The sequence below is a fragment of the Cucurbita pepo genome, chromosome 6 (genome assembly GCF_057944985.1).
Source record: "Cucurbita pepo subsp. pepo isolate OVF chromosome 6, ASM5794498v1, whole genome shotgun sequence".
Taxonomy (NCBI): domain Eukaryota; kingdom Viridiplantae; phylum Streptophyta; class Magnoliopsida; order Cucurbitales; family Cucurbitaceae; genus Cucurbita; species Cucurbita pepo.
Window position 1 is genome coordinate 16,113,686 of NC_141803.1, and position 19,446 is coordinate 16,133,131.

A 19,446-nucleotide genomic window follows, 5' to 3' on the forward strand; every position below is an offset into this window, starting at 1 on the left:
GGACATAAAACCTTATGTGAAAAATGTAATCATTCTAACACACCAATCGACAAGTTGGATTAAGTCGGTTTATGGGTTTAAAGTAATAGCATATGATAAATTTCCGCTCCTTTTCGCCCATGCATAAACTAAACCGACAATTAGGATAAGCACGAAAATTAAAGCTTCTATAAAGACAGATACCTCTAATACATCAAAACTCATTGCCCGTGTACGTCCAAATGTTGGTTACTTCTTAAGATACACTGGGTTGAATCAAATCAACACAAAGATTATTTAAAAGTCAATCAACATACCACATCATAAAAAATCAATCACATCATTTGTTCGCCATCAACAACTTAAATGTAGGTATCAAGGTAATCATCTAATGACAAAGACTAAATAAAAGCTGCATTTTCTTAAACTGCATACTAATAAATCTATAGCAACAGAATTTTCTGAAACCAAGAAATTCAAGCATTGTGTGACAGAATTTAAGCAGAAAAGTCTTTATAATATACATATGAGACAGAATTTAAGCAAATAAATCCTTTTGAAGTATTGTGTAGACATGAATGATACAAATAAGAGACTTCAACTTCCTTTATTGTCTTTCGAAATCTAGTCGCAAACTGGGAGTGGGACTATATATGAAAAATACACTTTCAGAGGCATAAAAAAATTCCAATATAGACTACCTCAATTTTTTACTATAAACAGAAAAATTGCATTTATCAAACATCACCTAAAGAAATAACACAATATCCATTTTAACATAACTCACATCCCCAACTTACACTTTACATGCAAGGGTCAAAAAGATATATTTTCATACCTGATATGCATTTCGTCGAATCCATCTCTGGGTGCCCACGAGACGACAAATCTACAAAAGATAATCTGCATCTTCCAAATATTTTTGTAACAAGTAGAACTCACACATTACAGCAAATCCATTAGGGGAGGTTGTCCAGATGATGATTTATTTTGAGTAGAACGAGATGTTGATGAAACCCCCCTCCCTCTTCCTCTTCCTCTACCAACAGCATTTGAGGGGGGCGGGGCAAGTCTAGGTGCAATATTATTCCCACTTTTACTAGGCGCAAATATGGATCCAAGATCAGTTAATTTTTTGTCCGCATCGTATGCATGTTGGGATGATATTCCCTGGTTTTGCTTCTGGAATCCAATAGAACTTTGGGAATTGAAGCCCCCAGTTCCCAGACTGCTTGAATTGAAAGTCGAATTGCCATGATTTTGTCTCATTGGTTCACTAATATTTTTGTTGTTGAGGGTCCAACTGGCATTGCCGTTTGTTTGAAAGTTCAAACTGTTCGATGTACCCACAGTTCCATATTTGTTCATGGATGGTCCAACCACCCCATTGTTGGAGGCTTGAGACGCATTTCCTAATGAGCCACTAGGACGTGGAGGCCAGTCAGCAAAAGGGTCCACATTATCCAAGCTTGAAGTAGATGATTCTCCTGTAGTTGCTTGCATCCCAGAATTAGATACTCTGGGTGCACCACCAGTAGAATTTCGAGGCGGCCACTCAACATCAACTGGAAGGCAAGATGCGACAGTTTGATTACTAGACAGAGATGTTGTCACAACAGAATTTGTTTGTATAGAATTTCCTGCTACGGATTGACCACCAAGAACAGCAGGTGCAGACGAGATAATGCTAGTAGAATTTTGTGGGGTTGTATGTCCCTTAGACATAGGTCCCCAATCTTCATCCCAAGCAGATCGACCTTTTACCGTTGGAACGACAGTATCACTAGCTCTGATTGAGGACTGGGGTTGTGGACCATTAGAAACCAAAGAGGATTTCATCTCTGGTACTCCAGAATCAGAAACATTGACTCCTCTTTTCTCTTCTATTTTCCTGTGATGGGAAAATATCGTTAGAATTAGATATATACTGCTAAGGCTCTTCTAAATCATGAAGTCAAATGCATGTGCATGACCTAAATACTGCATACAGATGTTGGTTGCAGTGGTAAACAATATTACCTGAGAACATCCTTGACAAAAAGCATATATTTAGCAAACTGCTGAACATTTAATTGTTGGGCTGTAAGAAGAGGCATGAGTAAAGGAAGAACATGCTCCGCAACAAATTCAATTCCATACTGAAAACAATGAGTTTTTGACAGAAGGTACATTAGTTCAAGTCATTTACAAAAATCATCTGCAACAGTATCCTTCCAAACAACAGGTTGAAGTAGATATGGTACGTACCTGCTTAAGGATTGAGTTTGCAACCCCAAGGGTACACATGAGAGTGGGAGCAGATTTGTCTACAGCTGTACAACGTTGAATTGTTTGCAAGATTTCTAGAACTGCATGTTTATCAAGCGTCTGAACCAATTCTCCAAGGCACAGCAACGCATTAACTCTAACCTGTACATGGGAGGAAAATTCCGAAGTATCGTTCACATTTTAACTTGTGTAAAACACGTCATAACATTCAGCCGAAAAGTGGCAATCATTGTAGGGGATAACACACTGGCACACTGAAAAACCAATAGCTAGACCAAATAGAATTAAATTATATATATATATATATATAATTTAATTCTATTTGGTCTAGCTATTGGTTTTTCAGTGTGCCAATATATATATATATACTACACATTTATGAGAAAAACTGGAATGTGTGCATGCATGTAGATCTCGTTAGTCAATAGAGGGAGGAAAAATGTTAGTTTACCATTCCAAAATCACTAAGACACTCGTTGCATCTTCAATTATGCAAAGCAATCAGAACGAAGCATGGATCCAGGTAAGTAATTCATGTCAACCACGTTATTACAATTTTTTCATGTTCACAATCTCAAGGATACAAAGGCTAACAGATGAATGCATTTACAAAGTGACCATGTATAAATCTATTGTAACTTTTTTTTTTTTTTTTTTTTTTTTTTAACTAGGAAATAGTACTTTCATTAGAAGGGGAAAAATCACAAAAAAGATGACAGCCAACCAAAATAAACAACAAATACTAAAAAACTTGAAAGAATGAAAAACCACAAAAAACTGCAAAAACATACATACCGCAGCAACTGTTGTCTTTAGAGCTAAACCATGGACACGAGGCAAAATTGTTTGTTTCACTAACTGTAAGAACACAACAATTTAAGTAAATGTGAGTGTCATATAAAAGGTCAAAAGAAATAATATTTGATAAAGGGTATGATCGAAAGTGGTTAAGGAGTTAGTTCATCTAGCCCACCTACAGTTCGCAAATGGCACTCTATTCTTTCTTTTAAGGTAGGAATACTCCTTCGTTAATCTTAATAGGTTTTTGTCCTTTTTTTGAAGAGATTTTCAGGCTTGAGATTAATAGAGGTAAGAGTTCCGTGTTGGGTATAAATTGTTCTCCGTCCAAGTTAAGCTCGGGGGCTTTTATGGTGGGTTGTAACGTGTGCCAGTTCCCTCCCTTGTCCTTAGGGCTCCCCTTGGGTGGGAATCCAAGGAGCTTAACATTTTGGAATCCTAGCATGCATAAAACTCGGAAGAGATTGTTTGCCTTTAAAGGAAGGTACTTCTCTAAAGGGGAAAACTTGTGGTAATCCAATCTGTGTTGAAAGGGATCCCTTACTATTTCTTGCCAATCTTTAGGATTCTTGTCTAGATAAGTGTCCATTGAGAGAGTTAAAGCAAAGTTTCTATTGAAAGGGATTGACGAAGGAGGAGGGCCCCACCTGATCAAGTGAAAGGTGGTCATGAACTCAATGTATCTAGGAGGGTTAGGCATTGGGAGCTTGAGGTTACGTAACACAGTTTACCAAGCTAAGTCGTTGTGCCACTTCTTCCTAAAGCCTAACTCATTGAGACAGAGTAATTGCGAGCAGGTATGACCCATATCCTTTTGATGGTGCAAGGCTGATGGTTCAAGGGGTCTTAGCAAAAATGCCTGGGTTATTTTTTTCGAGATTTCCCTCTTTTTCTCTGTTTATGCATTGTTCTCTTAAGGAAAACTCAGATTTATTTTTTCGAGGATTGCTGGGGTATTCTGTTTCCACGTTTATACCAGATTTGAAACAAAATGTTGCATTCGGTGGACTCAGTGCTGCCTTCCTCCAAAAGGTTTTTGCTTTCGTTAGACTTTTGATGACCTCTATCTGAGAGGGGTAATAGATGTTAGTTTTCCCATGAGAAAGGATGTTCATATTTGGTACTCTAATCCTTCTACGAGGGTTCTCACGATATTCCTTCTTCCATGTTATGTATGGCCTTTCTCCCCACCCAGGGGCCTTTGTTTTATCCTCTCTTTGGCCGGCTATAAAATTCCGAAAAAAGTCCGAGGTTTTTGCATAATAGGTTTAGTATAGGGGTAGAACATCTTGGATTGTTTCCAAAGGCATCCTTTCTTCTTCTTTTCCTTGAGGAGGACCTCGATCATTTGTTGTGCGATTGACAGTTTGCTCAATTCTTTTGGAGTTGCTGGAGATCATTTAGTGTGTGTGGAGCACTGAGTAGGGATGGTAATTCGTTGTTGGAGGAGGTGCTTCTAAATCTCCCTTTAAGGGAAATGGACAAAGTCCTATGACAAGCAACCTTCTTTGTTGTTTGTAGAGTATTTAATTGGAAAGCACTACTAGAATTTTCAAAGAGGTTGTGAGGAGGTTTGGAATGTTATTTTGGGTTGACGGTTAATAAATAAAGGAAACTCCGAGTTTAGGGGGCAAGCATTTTCTAAAGATAGTTTGTGAGAGATTCCAAGCCTTTCAGAATGCTTGGAAAACTTACAATTTTCCTTCAATATTTTATGTTAATTTTCATTTCAAATTCCAGTTCCCATCATAGCCATCAAAGATAATTCTTTACACACTTCTTACCCTCTGCCAGCGAAATTACAAATAAACTCCGCCATCCCCCAAACCAATTCATAAAATAATATCACTACTACACAAATGAAAAAAAAAAAAAAAAATGCAACAAAATAGCCAAATTACATTTTACTAAGAGAACAAAGAAATAGAATTCTAGATTCTAGAGTTCATTTCAGAGTTTGAAAACCAGAGAGTAGGCAAAACTTGTTGAGACAACATAAAACTACCATTTCTTTATTAGAAAAGGTTTCAAATCACACACTCAAAAAAAAAAAAAAAAAAAAAAAGAAGAAAGCTTTCAAAGTATTTGCATCTAGTATCACTTCTGTGATGCCTTAGTAGGCTAGCAATCCCACCTTCATGAAAAGGAAGGGGGTTTGCGGGGATAATCTAGAAAGAGATCATAAACACAAGATATGGAGCTCTCACCTGTGTATCAAGTTGCTTAGCAAGGGAAACTGATTTCCTCAGAACCTCCTCTTGTATGCGAGCATCATTATCATCATAAGCCCGAACAATCAATGGCAAGACATTTGTCATTAATTGTGCTTGACTGGTCTGAAAAACGGAATGGCAAGACAAGAAGGATTAAAAAATAGAGGAAAAAAGGAATATATATACACTGCAGGCTGAAAAACCAGCCAGGGGTAATAAAAGTTCAAGTGTCCACAATGAAACAAATTCATACAAACATTTTCATGATTAATGGTATAGAATCGTTGTTAGTTGAAATAAGATGCCAAGATTTCTTAAACACTGGGACGTAGTATTAGTAATAATTCATGCATGGTCCCACCACCACCAACATCAATTTCTCTTATGCTTTTCCTTACAGTTTCGTTGTCTGAGGCAACAATTTCCATACACAACCAAATTTAGTGACAAGCACCAAAAGAAACCTTCGATACTATAACCTTCAACACCTTTGAAAACAATCCTACTGAGAACACCAACAACAATGAAAAAGAGAAAACAAGACAGAGGATTAACATGCCGAAGGCCTCTTAGCACTTTAATCTTACTCCTCGGTTGTCCATTAATGAGAATCGAGAATTTAACAGTTCTAACACAGCTCCAAATCTAGGATCTCCAATGTACCAAAATCCTTTCATCTCAAGGACTATGTCAAGGAAGTTTCAATCCACGTGGTCATAAGCCTTCTTGAAATCAATCTTAAAGATAACCTCTTGTTTTCGACCTTTATAATCCTCAATAGTCTCATTTGCAATGAAAGCCTCGTCAAGAATTTGCCTCCCCACTGTAAAAGCACCCAAAGTCTCAAAGATCGACAACATGAGAACCTTTTTCACCCTGAAAATCTTAGCTATAATCTAAACACACTTGTAACTAGGCTGATGAGCCTGAAATCCTCAACCTTGTTCGCCCTTCACTTTTTGAGGATAAGATGAACAAAAGTTTCATTCAGAGAATTATCCAAGATATCCCTGTCGAAGAACTCTCTGAAAACCCTCCCAATTATCCTTTAAGGCTAAAGAAAAGCCATTAGGACCATGGACTTGTTTCTATCACTCAAAAACCACCTTTCTAATTTCTTCCAAAGAGAAAGGGGAATCCAACTCAGTCTTCTCACTCACTGAGGACACTAGTCTAAGCCTTCAATAGATCATAATAGTTACAATCATGAATAATTAAAACAAAAGAAAGAAAAAAAAAAAAACAATGAGAGAAAAAGAGACTCCAGTGTGAACAATTGAGAGCCGGCTTCTTAAGAGTGAACCACTGAATCTAACTATTTTGAGATCTCCTCCTAACTTCCACCCTAGTCATTGAAGACTTTAATTTCTCCTCTACCCCAAACGGTTTACCCTTCACCGTGTTCAACCAAATGATTTAGGCTTTTTCTATAATTTATGACCAGAAAAGATCTAGAATAAATCTCCATTTTATGGCTGCTAATTATTTAAATTAGGATTGTACTCCAACCCAGCCCATCCCTTGCTCCACCATTAGAAAATTTGCAATCTCCAAAAATGGCCCCTACTGTTGAATAGATTCTGTACTCACAAGGAACCTTCCTTTTTGGTGTTGTTGAAGAACTTATCCACTGGATCTGCAATAATGGCCATTATGTTCCAATCTACACAACAATTTTTCTCTTTCCCCTTGACATCACCGTTTTATGAAAAGATGAGGAACAAGAGAACTATATGTAATTAGTTACATTAAAGCCCGTAAATCACCCAACAAGCATCACCACACAAAAAGCACAATTACTTGAATTTACCTTGTTAATTATAAGATCAGCACGCTTCACAAGCAGCAACAATGTGTCACCTGCAGCAGTACTCAGAACAGGAACAAGAGATGGCAAAGTTGATAGCTCAAAATCATGTTTATCCTGCAAGCTTCAAGAAATTAATCTTATGTTCCAATAATACAATCCCACAAAACTAATAGATGAATAGCGGAAGACATCAAAGATTAAAAAAAAAAAAAAAAAAAAAAAAAAAAGCCACAATTAACCTGCAGAATATACTAGAAAAGACTACAATTGAGAAAATAAGAACCAACGACTGTGATCTTGAAAGGCTCATTCACCCTCGCCTCATATTTAGTACCTATCATTTATGTATAGAATTTTTTTTTTTTTTTTGTAAAGCTCCTTGATATAGGAGTATGAATAGGTTTCCTTTTTCTTACAATTCAACCCATCAATAAAAAATTCTGTTTCTCAGAACAGAGAAGAGGAAGGCATCAACTAAGGAGAAAAGCTCACAATATATCCGTCGCTTAAACATTATTTCCTCTCTTGTGACTGCAGCATGAAATGTCTATTTTTTTTATCAAAAGGTAATCAAATAATTATAAATCGACAATATAGTCCTGCTAACATGTCACAATTTGATTAGATACTAGATTCAAGTCACTAAATCCATGTATTTCCTCAAAAATTAAAAGTTCAATCTCCTGATTCCATATATCAAGCTAGACAAATCTCAACTCTTTGGTGTGTTTTAAACACCTCAGTCCCAAAAGTAAAGAAAAAGAACAAATCCATGCATTACAAAGTCCAAATTCACGCAAGAAACCAGGCAGCCTTATAAAAAATACCATGTTTGGTAAAACTAATTGTTCATTCATTTATCTAAAATCACTCTTCATTTTATTCTTACGCACAAAATCACATGCCTAGCCATCTTTAATAAAAACAGCTTTCCTAAAAAAATTTCATAAACAATATTTTCAAATTCCAATTCTATCCTTCCACATATCTTCTTCGTCTTCTTCTTCTTCTTTTCACATCTATTTCATCCTATATAAATGAAGTTTTAATTCATTCAATTTTCTTACAACAATTGTCTTTCCTGAACATTTATTAAATAATTTAAATCAAACACAATGACTTGCACTTTAAATCATATAAACTTTTAAACAATTAATTTATAAAAAATATATATTGGAAATAATGTCTATTTTGGTCAATATAGCTAAAGCTCAACAACTTAATAATATTTTATCAATCCCATCTACTGATTCAAGTTTAAAATTAAAATTTATCAAATACTAATTTACTTCATGCTGGAGCATTTTTTCTAAAAGCGCAGCTGCTAGGCTGCTCGCAGTTGTCTTAAAAGCAACCGCAATCCTGAACTAAACCTAATGCTCTAAAGATACCCAAAAGATACCAACTCCAAAAGGAGTGTTAAAAAAATGAAAAAACAAAATTACAGAGGGCAACTTCAGGTTATTAGTGGAACTGCAGTACAATGTAATCTTATTAGAAAAAATAAATGGAATCAGGAATATAACACAAATTAATAAACTCCATAGGGTCATTCGATTCTAGAAACTTCAACGTCAACTTTTGCATGCAACCTTCTTAAGATTAATAAATAAAAAATGAAAACATGGAGTTTTTTGTACCTGAGACTCTGCTATTGTGAGTACCATGGGAAGTATCATAGGCTGCATAACCAGATTTCGTAATTCTGCACAGAGAGGTGGAAGGACCTGCAAAAGACATAATCAAACCCTCAATTGGAGATCAATGATTTTACGAATATTCCTTCACTGCATGTCATATATATTCATTGTGAAAGCGCAAGACCACTAATAAATTCCTCGTTTAACAAATGTGTATGAGCATTTGATGAACTTATTCGTATCCTTATTGTGTAGAGTAGATGGAATGCAAACTGAGATAACTTGTAACTGTGAATCATAGCACCATCAAAGGATGACAAGTGTCTTGCTGGAAATTGCATTATTAAGTGTAATCAAATAATACAACCTATGAAAAGACAAATAAATGGAGGGACAAAAAGTGCAGTTCATTAGTTTTTCATCACTGAGGATTCCAAATTCTGATGTTCTTCTTTTATAAGGCACCTTTGCTTCTAAAAAATAGTATCCAGTATCTTCAATTATTCCTCCCTCTTGTAGAAGCATCCAGAAGGAGTTTTTTCAACCATAGTTTGTCTTTCATTTCATTTTTACAAACTGGAGAAGTTTATCATCAATCCTAGACTGTTCCTGTTTTATTCTCTAATTGTGAACATTAAGACTAGCTTAGATGCATCTCACCAACCTCAGAGAACAACCACTTCAATCCTACAAATTTTGGCATAACACAACCAGGTAGATGGTGGCTAGTGCTACATAATTTAAATCAATGACTTCTAATACATGGTTTGCAGAATGTCACCCGGTCGCCTTGGCCACTATGCCCTTGGTCAACCAATAGTGGTTTTATTTAGCTTGTTTTATATCACCTTGCACATTTCATTCAATCAATTAATTCTTATGTCTAATAAAAGAACCACAAAAATTATACCGAATATCAGAAAGCATAACAATAACCAGCTCATAGACAAATAGGCCAGGAAAAACTCAAACCTTATAGCGCAATATACGGGAATCAAAATCTTTCCACATATCAGATAGAGCTTTCAAAAAGTCAGACTTTTGCATGTTATCTCTTTCCTGAAACATATTAATGATAAATTAATTAGATTTTCAATTTTAACTACTCTTCCATTCAAAGTAACTGCTTTTGATGACTTTAGAGAAACTCATATCAGTAAAGCTGAAATGGAAACAATTACAAGCATGTGGTCAAGAAAACGAAGAGCTCGCAGCCTTGTGTCATCTCTGAAAAATGGGGAACCTGCATGAAAATCAAATAATGTAAAATTTGACCGACTATAGACAACACAAACAATGAAAAAATATCCATAATGTGGAGCTTTGGAGGGAAGTGGGCTTCTGATCAATGGAACCATCAGCCATGTATAGACTCCAGGTATTTTCAATAAGAGCATGGCTGACTAAACCCATCAAAACTTCTATAACAATGGGTAATATATGAAATATGACCAGGTATTACACCATAGCTTTCATGAAAAGAAGTGGATCGTTAAGTATAGAGTATTAAGCAATTAAGCATACCTACATGAGACAGTCAGAATGAAAATGAAATTCAAATCTCATATTAGATTATATCATAATCACGTAATTATTTTCCAACTTCCATGCGCAGGATTAAATATTCAACGTTACACTTACAACTGACCATAAGTTTCCTTGATGCTAAAGTTGGATGTATCAATTAGATTGGAATTGAAAATTGTATTACCTGTGAATTCCAATGCTGTTGGCCGGAAAGACTCATTGGATGAGAGCATTCTCTGCAGGTCAGGAACTAACTCCGGAGGAATTGAAGCAAACGACCCAGTTGACAGGTAAGTTAAGGAGTTCATGTACTAAAGAGGAAGGAGGAATAAACAAAAAGACAAAAGAGAAATAACAAGGAATTAGAAACTTCGATAAATAACATATATTAAAAGAATATTTGAGTCAGTTTCTTTCATTTTCATATAATAGTTCTTCCAATAGGTATATTATTCTCAGCCTATACCTATATTATAAAAGAAAAATTTATGTATTCAGATAGAGAGATGAAAAATAACAATAAATGACATCTTAGTACAAAAGTAAAGCTTTGCATCATTTACGTATGTACAAAACCAACCTAGATAGCTTCCAGCACCATAATACATATAGTGGTTTAAATACATCAATCGAAAACAATTCACTTCAGCATCCATCACTTCCACTTCACTTCAGCATAAAAGGTAGTAATAAAGCAGCACATAGATAAGGAAAATAAAAGGAAGTCTTTGTAATAGCATGCAATTTTCCAATGCATGCTACTACTTTATTGCTTTACAAGTTTTAGGACCAGGAATCCTAAAATAATCACTCATAGACCTCAACACCTGTAGGCACACTAATAGAAGCTCAATAACAAGTGCTACAGGGCATAAGCTGGAACTTTAAGAGTGTTCTCAATAAAATTATAGTAGACTCCAACCGCCTTCACGTGCTTTAAAAAAAAATCATTTTTTCCATGACCAGTCATAATGTTAAAGGTCTGTCTAGCCTCAAGAAAAGAAAATGAGAAAAATTTACTGATTCTAATAGGCCAATAAATCTACTTTAATAACAATAATGATTCTTAACTAACTAAACAAAAAAATCAGAGAGAGTTCAACAAGGAGAATCAAACTAATTGAAATATGTGGAGAAAGACTAGAAAAACAAGAATTTCCAATTATGAAAATCAAAATTTTCTGGACAAGACTTTCCCACTCATCAAATATATATATATATACACACGCAAAGTACACCATTAGGCAAGGTGATTGAATTTAGAAAGAGAACTTGGAAATACCATTTTAACATTGTTTTGGCAGTCAAACAAAGGCTTTCTAGCAATCAAATGGTAAGCAAGGCATCCAAAGCTGAAAATATCTGAGGAACAACCAGCGGAAGATGATTTACTCCTAACCAATTCAGGAGCAGTGTAATTCAGAGATGGCTGAAGAGGCAGCACAGAATCTTCAACATCATACTCCTGTGCAATTCAACAAATTAAGCATAGACATGGAAGCCTCAATTAATTTAGCTAATGATGATCCACAATTCATGTCATAATATTGTATTAGCTAAATTTTTATAAAGGAAAATTGTAGGAAGATGGCTAGCATGTACATTAACACAAAGGATAAAGCTGCACACTGTATTCATAGATATAAAACATACTAATAGGATGTTACAGTTCTGTCTAAACTGTAGGTTGGAGCATGAAACTGAAACAGGATTTTTTTTTTTTTTTCTTTTTTTCCAAACAAATGAAACGTGAATATAGAGAGTGAATAAAGTGAACGAAAAAGACTGAAAATCCATATAAATGGCAAGTTCCATATCAAAAAGAGATGAGCTCCTTTTCAGATCTCAAATGCCTGACAAAGGCATTGTCCAACAATCGAGTTTCCCTTATTTTTATTTTACAATGTTTAAAATTTAACAAGCAACCAGTGAATATTGAACTCACGGCATAATGGAAAGCTTGCACACTAGCCATGTCACTCGAAGTCTGATCTGCTGGAATTGCAAAGCCAAATCCAGCAAGTTTCCAAGCTCCATTTGAAGTGATGAGGACATTCTGCAAAGACATAATTTCAAGCAACATAAACAGATCAAATCTATTGTCTCATGTTACCGTTTGTAGGTCAAATTATCTGCAGCTATTGAATCTTGAATGCAGTCTGCACGTTTTGAGAATCTAAGAGCAATACAATAGCAGCAACAACTCTTCCACAATGGATACTTGCCTAAGATGAGGGCTCTCTGTAATCTTCTTCGTTTTTTTTTTGCTTTTTTTCTTTTTTTTTTTTTTTTTTTTTTGGGGGGGGGGGGGGGGGGGGGGGGGATTTTGTATTTCTCTTTACATTTGTAAGAAGTTGGTATCATTCAACACTTAAATTCTCAATGAAGCAACAAAATAACTTCACAGAATCTCAAAATTTTAAGTAAGACGCTTTAATCTACCAAGAAAAATTAGGTACTAAACAGAGAAGAAATTGTTTATAGAAATGTATCTTTAACAATTGTCGTAATCAGCTCCAAAGTAAAGAAAAAGTTGAAACAAAATTGATACCTCGGGAGATATAGCCCGATGAATGAGATGTGCATTGCTATGAAGAAAGTTTAAAGACTCTGCTATCTGAAGCAAACCATGTTTTATTTCCAGTAGTCCCATTTCCTGTGAAATGCAAGTGAAGAACAAGCTGATGAGAGCAGAGAAGCGTTTAAGAAAGCTACAAGCATCACATGATTGGGGATCCAACCGCATAGAAAATCATGCATATGACACATATGAGAATAGAAGCCGTTTCTCAAAAATTAATTTATTAGAAATACTAAAATCACTTGACATCTAAAACTCATAATTTATCCACAGAACTCTTACATTTACAAATGACAACCCTACAAACCAAATACTTAGTTTTACAAGAGGATAGAACAAACTCACAAACCATTTTTTTTTTTTTCCCTCGAGACAATTTCTTTGATAATTGAAATTTACAAAAGGGATCTAATATGCACGATGTTTACAAAAGAGCTTCCCAATTTACCAGGAGGAAGGTATAACTATATGAAGTAAAAAAATTAGATAATTTACACCAAGATATAGCTGGGTAAACAACATTGTCGGAGAGTTTTGTATAAATATGTGTCCTTTTTGTGAATATTCTTTGATTTATTTCTTTCCATTGGGTTTTTTCGTGTGCTATTGAGAGATATTGAAGTCACAAGCCAAAAGCCAATTATCTGTAGATAGGCAATATAGGTCCTGTAATGCCTGCCAGAATAGAAGTCTTTCTTGATATCTACAAGGACCATAGATCCCTAAGGCATCCAAAGTTGACTCATACACCAAATATGGACAATACAAACTTACGAACCTCATACTACACAACCCCAGACTTGTTAGAACTGTGAACCAGACTCCCTTCAAAGAAAGCAACTTGAAACCCAAAACATTTAGTAAGGCAACACCACCGAAGAATAAAAAATAAAATAAAATAAAAAATCTTCGAAAAAAGGGAAAAGACGACCTACATTTACTGGTTTTTTTTTATACAAAAGATCCAGCTTTTATTATAAAAAAAAAAAAAAAAAAAAAAAAAAAAAAAAAAAGAAAAGAAAGGAAAGCCCAAGACACCAAGAGCCAGAAAACATCTGCCTACTTACCTACAAAACATTACAGAAAATGGTTCCCATAACAAGAATGAGATACAAAGAAAAAGCATAAACCTTGGTGATCAAAAACAACGGAAAGCATCTACATTGTCATACTCACACAAAACATACCACCTAAAGGAGAATAGCTCAAATGGCTACTCTACTTAAACGTGCAACAATTAGTAATACATTTGGGGAAAAGAAACAACACAGAACTGTAAATTTCCTTGGCATTTAGTCTCCCAAATCATTTTGCTCAAACCGTAGAACATCGACATCCAACAACAAAAAGTATTCAACAGAAAGAAACCTAAAAATTAGGCACTCCAATTGTTATTTAATCTTTCGACCTCCTCTTAGTGTACCCTTTCATGATCCTTTTGTACTTTTACAGGTACCAAAGGGAGCAACTTTTTCATAAGCTCTATTTGATTAGGATAGTCTCTACTCTTTTATATGCCTTCTACTTATGAATGAAAAGTTGATCTCTGTCTCTCACAAAAAGGAACATACATATTTACTAGATGCAACAACACGAACTTCTATTATTACACATCTTCAAAGCAAGAACGTCCAAATATAAGTCTACACAAAACTTTTCGACAATATTGTTTACCAAGCTATATCTTGGTGTAAACTATCTAATATTTTTACTTCCTATAGTCATACCTCCCTCATTGTAAATCGGGAAGGTCTTTTGTAAACATCATAGATTATATACATCCCTTTTGTAAATTTCAATCATCAATGAAATGGTCTCTCATAAATAAATAAACAAATAAGTAGACAAAAAACATCAAGTTGAGTGATCATCATAGCCACAAAAATTTTAAAAAATCCTATAATATTTTGACATTTACTAACAACTTTCAGACTGATAATTCAATTGAATAACACAAGAGACTCCTCAAAGTCAATTGGGAATCGCATTTACCATACTAGTCCAAAGTGGAGAGCACTCTGGGAAGAGAAGAGATAAAGAAAGCTCTACGTACCAAACCCTGGAGCTCCTTAGGAAGCTTAGCAATATTCTCCACATTCCCAACAGCATTCGCCACCGACGCAAACAGCGGCTCGGTAACCATGGCCATGGCATTCTTATTCTCATCCAACGCCTGAACCACATGAACCACTCCCGGATGCCTCAGCCTCACCAACCGCCCCGCATCGGCTCGAATCAGATCCAAAAACGAATCCTCGACAGACTTCGACAACCCAGCGCGAGCCCTAGCCTCCGATAGAATCTTCTTATCCAAAACCCATACGCAAACAGTGGGATATTGCTGAGGCCGCGAAGAATCACGAGCCTTCGCAGAATACAATTTCCAAACCATACCAGGACCAGCGGAGCCGATCTGATCGAGAAGCTCGTAATCCTGAAGGGGCTTGGGTCCGGTGACCTCCTGGACGGTGGTATGAACAGTTTTCTCGATCACCGCGGCCGTCTTGGCTAAGGCTTGGGTGAGGGTTTTCATATTCAACGCCATTTTTGTTCGTCTTCACCGACAAGTAGAAGTTAAACCAGTAAAAATGTGGAAGAATTGTGGATGAAGACGATGATTTGGAGGAATGGAAGAAGGATTTGGGATGGGATTCGAAGGAGAAGGAGGAATTTGGGAATTTAGATCAAAGAATCAGTGTTTGGGGTTCTTCCATTTCTCTGTCCAAGTCTCAGCCTCAGCAAGGTTTGGTTTCCTTGATTAGTCTGCTTAGTTCATCAATTCGCTGTCTACTGTTAAAAGAATATATATATATATATATATATTATCTTAAATTTTTCAATAATAATAAAATATATATATATATATATATATATATAAGATATAACTTATTATTATTTTATTTCAAAAATATATTTAAACTAAAAAAAAAATCTCTTTTAATTTCAAAAATATATAAATGGAATTTTTTAAAATAATATTAAAAAAATTTAAAATGATTTATAAGATATAGAGAGTGGTTTTCATGTACTAACGTATATAAATTATGGATATTAAAGCTATTTTTAAAATTTCAAAAATAAAAATATTTTTTTAATTTTTTTAAATAATTGAAAGATATTAATAAAAAATTTATAATTATTATTTAGTAAACCTATTTAAACTTTTTAAAAAATACTCTTTTAATTTCAAATATATATAAATAGAACGTTAATATCACATTTTATAAATACTCGTAAATTTTTTAAAATAATATTAAACAAATTTGAGATGATTTATGAGTTATAGACCAGCGGTTTTCATCGGTTTTCATCTATGTACTGACGATAAAAAAAATTAATTTTTTTTTTTATATAAGTTATAGAAATTTTTATTATCATTATTATTACTACGTAAAATTATATTTTCAAATTTCAAATAGATCATATCTATACATAGTAAGATAATCTACTGATTTATTAGCAAGAATTAAAAAGAATTTATGATTTCGGTTTGTTACTAAATCTATGATTAAAATTTATGATTCCGTTACCAAATCTATGATTTTTGTTATCAAATCTATGCTTTGGTTTGTTACAAAATCTATGATTTTATATTTTTTATTTATGGTTTGTTACAATGTAATCCTTATTCTACCTGTCTATAAATACACGAAGCTCTCTGATTCTTCAAGCCCGTCTATGCCGTGAAGTTCAGGGTAAGTTTTTCGCCTTTTGTTTTGTAAATTTCGTTCTTCAGGAAAATTTCTGGATTTTTCTTTTGATGTTTGGTTCATGTTCCTTGGTTTTTACCTCTGATCAAGGTTCCGAATATGAACAACATCAAATTAAGCGTTGATATAGTTCGTGGAATTTAATCGGAGGATTAGATTTCACATGTTTTAGTTTTTTTTTTTTTTTTTTTTTCTTTTCCTTTGGTTGTTGAACGAGTTCGTTCCAGTTTTGCAATATCGACTGTGAAATTGAATTGGTATTAGAAAAGATTAATGGATAGGACTGCTTGACAAATCAAAATCTTGTTGAGGATTATTGGGAGTGAGTCATACATTGGTTAATTTAGTGGAAGATCATGAGTTTATAACTGAGGAATACTATCTCCATTGGTGTGAGGCCTTTTGGGAAACACAAAGCAAAGCCACGAGGGCTTACACTCAAAGTGGACAATATCATACCATTGTAGAGAGTCGTGATCAAATGGTGTACTTTGTTCGAGGGCTCCAGAGAAAGGAGTAGAGCTTTGATTAAGGGGAGGCTTATAGTGTACTTTGTTCAATGGGAGGATTGTTGAGGATTATCCGCTCAAAGTGGACAATATCATACCATTGTGGAGAGTCGTGATTCCTAACAAATCTCTCAATTTACTTTCTGGCATTAGAAAGTCGCATCGGCGAGAGAGTATGTTCGTTAACTATCACAAGTGAAATCTCTATCATCTGGTAAGCAGCGGACCACCACAATGGTATGATATTGTCCATATATATCCCATCCGGCAGAGCTTTGAAAATGTATGGTAAAGCTATAGCTATATAGGGTAGATATATATATGGTAGATAGTTATATATAGTAGATGGTTATATCTGTTAAAACTATATATAGCTAAAAAATGTACTTTGTATTCTCTCTTACTGTACATACTTGGAGTCAAACCTTTAGCCAGAGAACCAAAGTTCACCAAAGTTCAACCAAAGTTCTCCTTGCATTTTTTCTATCATGTTCTTTGTGTTCATCTAGATCGAGTGTGTGCATTGTTGTGCGATCCTAACAACAAACTCATGATCAATCCCGTTAAATAGCCGATGTGGGACTCCCTCCCAACAATCCTCCTTAATCGAGACTCGACTCCTTTCTCTAGAATCCTCAATTAAAGTACACCTTAACAACTTTTTTGTTCGACACTTGAGGATTCTATTGACATGGCTAAGTTAAAGACATAACTTTGATACCATATTAGGAATCACGGACCTCCACAATGGTTTGATATTGTCCAATTTGAGCATAAATTCTCATGGCTTTTCTTTTGGTTTCCCTAAAAGGCCTCATAACAATGGAGAGAGTATTCTTTGATTATAAATTCATGATCATTCCCTAAATTAGCCGATGTGGGACTTTCATCATCCAACACCTCCCCTCGAACAAAGTACGCCTCCACTTAATCGAGGCTCGACTCCTTTTTCTTTTGGAGTCAGTCATTTTTTACTATGCCTTCGAGGAGGCTCGACTCCTTTTCTTTTGGAGTCCTTTGTTCGACATTTGAAGATTTACCGGCATAACTAAGTTTAGGGCATAACTCTAATACCAAGTTCGTAACAGTATGAAGTAGTCAGTCGTATATAAAAGAACTTATCCAACCCTCTTCTCCCATTTGAATCCAACAGAAACCCAGCTGGCTCCTCGAACAAAGAATAAGTATAAGAAAAGATTTATTGAAGTTAAATTTAACTACTAATTTCTCTGGCAGCCTGTACATCTCATACACCAACGGTCAGGAGTACTCATTCTCTCTGACTTAGCACTCAGCGCATTGGTCAGGTAATCCGCGGGAATTAGTAGACTACAATACTCATATAAAGAAACCATGGCTCAACAACCTATAAGTATATCCTAGAGTCGTAACCTTTCCATTAACATGCCTAACATACTCACATCTAATGCATGCCTTCATACATTTATAATGCTCGACACATAGAACATTCTAGTAATCATTTATAAAAATAGACATTAACATATTAAGCTCTTAATGTAAACAACATACTCGCATATTGTAAAACAAGTTAAGAACTAGTTTAAAGAACGATAATGCTACTTACTTGGTTTCGAACTCTCATTTTCCCTTGGATGTACGTTTAATAGGGTATTTCAATCCAATTCCTTCCAATTAGACCTATATTTCACAATTTTCAAGGTCAAAAGAAGTCAAACGAGACAAACCAGAAGCCGAAATGAGGCCCCACGCGCCTTCACACTCTCGGCGTGCTTGTCCCACGCGCTCCTTCTTCTTCCTTACGTTTTCTGCAATTTCCCCAACTTTTCTATTAATACCGATTATGCCCCAACCCATATTCCACCTCTACAACCCGTAATTCGTCCTCACTTCTACTATAACTTAATATATCTCATTATTATGATTCCAACAAGCCCTATTTCATTACCTATTACTTGACATACACCAAGATATCAATATTTAAAAGTTCGGTAATATGAGTTTTTTGTTACCTTTGTATAAACGTTCGATTGAGCTCGTGGTTGTGTCCTCTTCTTGGAGTTCTCAGCACCAACCTCTCTTTCCTTATTCTCGATCGACAATCGAATTTAATCGATTCAAACTCATGCTCATCAACAACAAAATCTCAGATCTTTCCTTCTCTGTTTTCTCGGTTTCATTTCTCCATGATTCTTCGTTTTTAAATCCAAACCAACTCCCTATCTTGCTTCCACCACCAACTAGCAAATCCTTCATCATCCCAATGTTGGATGATGGAAGTCCCACATCGGCTAATACTAACTCCATTGGTATGAGGCCTTTTGGGAAACCCGAAGCAAAACCATGAGAGCTTATGCTCAAAGTGGACAATATCATACCATTGTGGAGAGTCGTGTTCGTCTAACATGGTATCAGAGCCATGCCCTAAACTT

General features: G+C 35.2%; 1 protein-coding gene across 1 annotated transcript; it reads right to left on the reverse strand.

Moving 5' to 3' along the window:
• Positions 1-560: 560 nt before the first annotated feature.
• LOC111796913 (SCY1-like protein 2 A) lies at positions 561-15,602 on the reverse strand. The gene is made up of 14 exons (XM_087124732.1): positions 14,870-15,602; positions 12,787-12,891; positions 12,181-12,291; positions 11,518-11,700; positions 10,420-10,546; positions 9,890-9,951; positions 9,681-9,767; positions 8,709-8,795; positions 7,069-7,182; positions 5,253-5,381; positions 3,043-3,105; positions 2,227-2,388; positions 1,999-2,117; positions 561-1,870 (listed from the first exon to the last, which is right to left on the reverse strand). The coding sequence occupies exons 1-14, from the start codon at positions 15,359-15,361 to the stop codon at positions 925-927; spliced, it is 2,787 nt and encodes a 928-aa protein (XP_086980858.1). The 5' UTR covers positions 15,362-15,602; the 3' UTR covers positions 561-924.
• Positions 15,603-19,446: the final 3,844 nt, after the last annotated feature.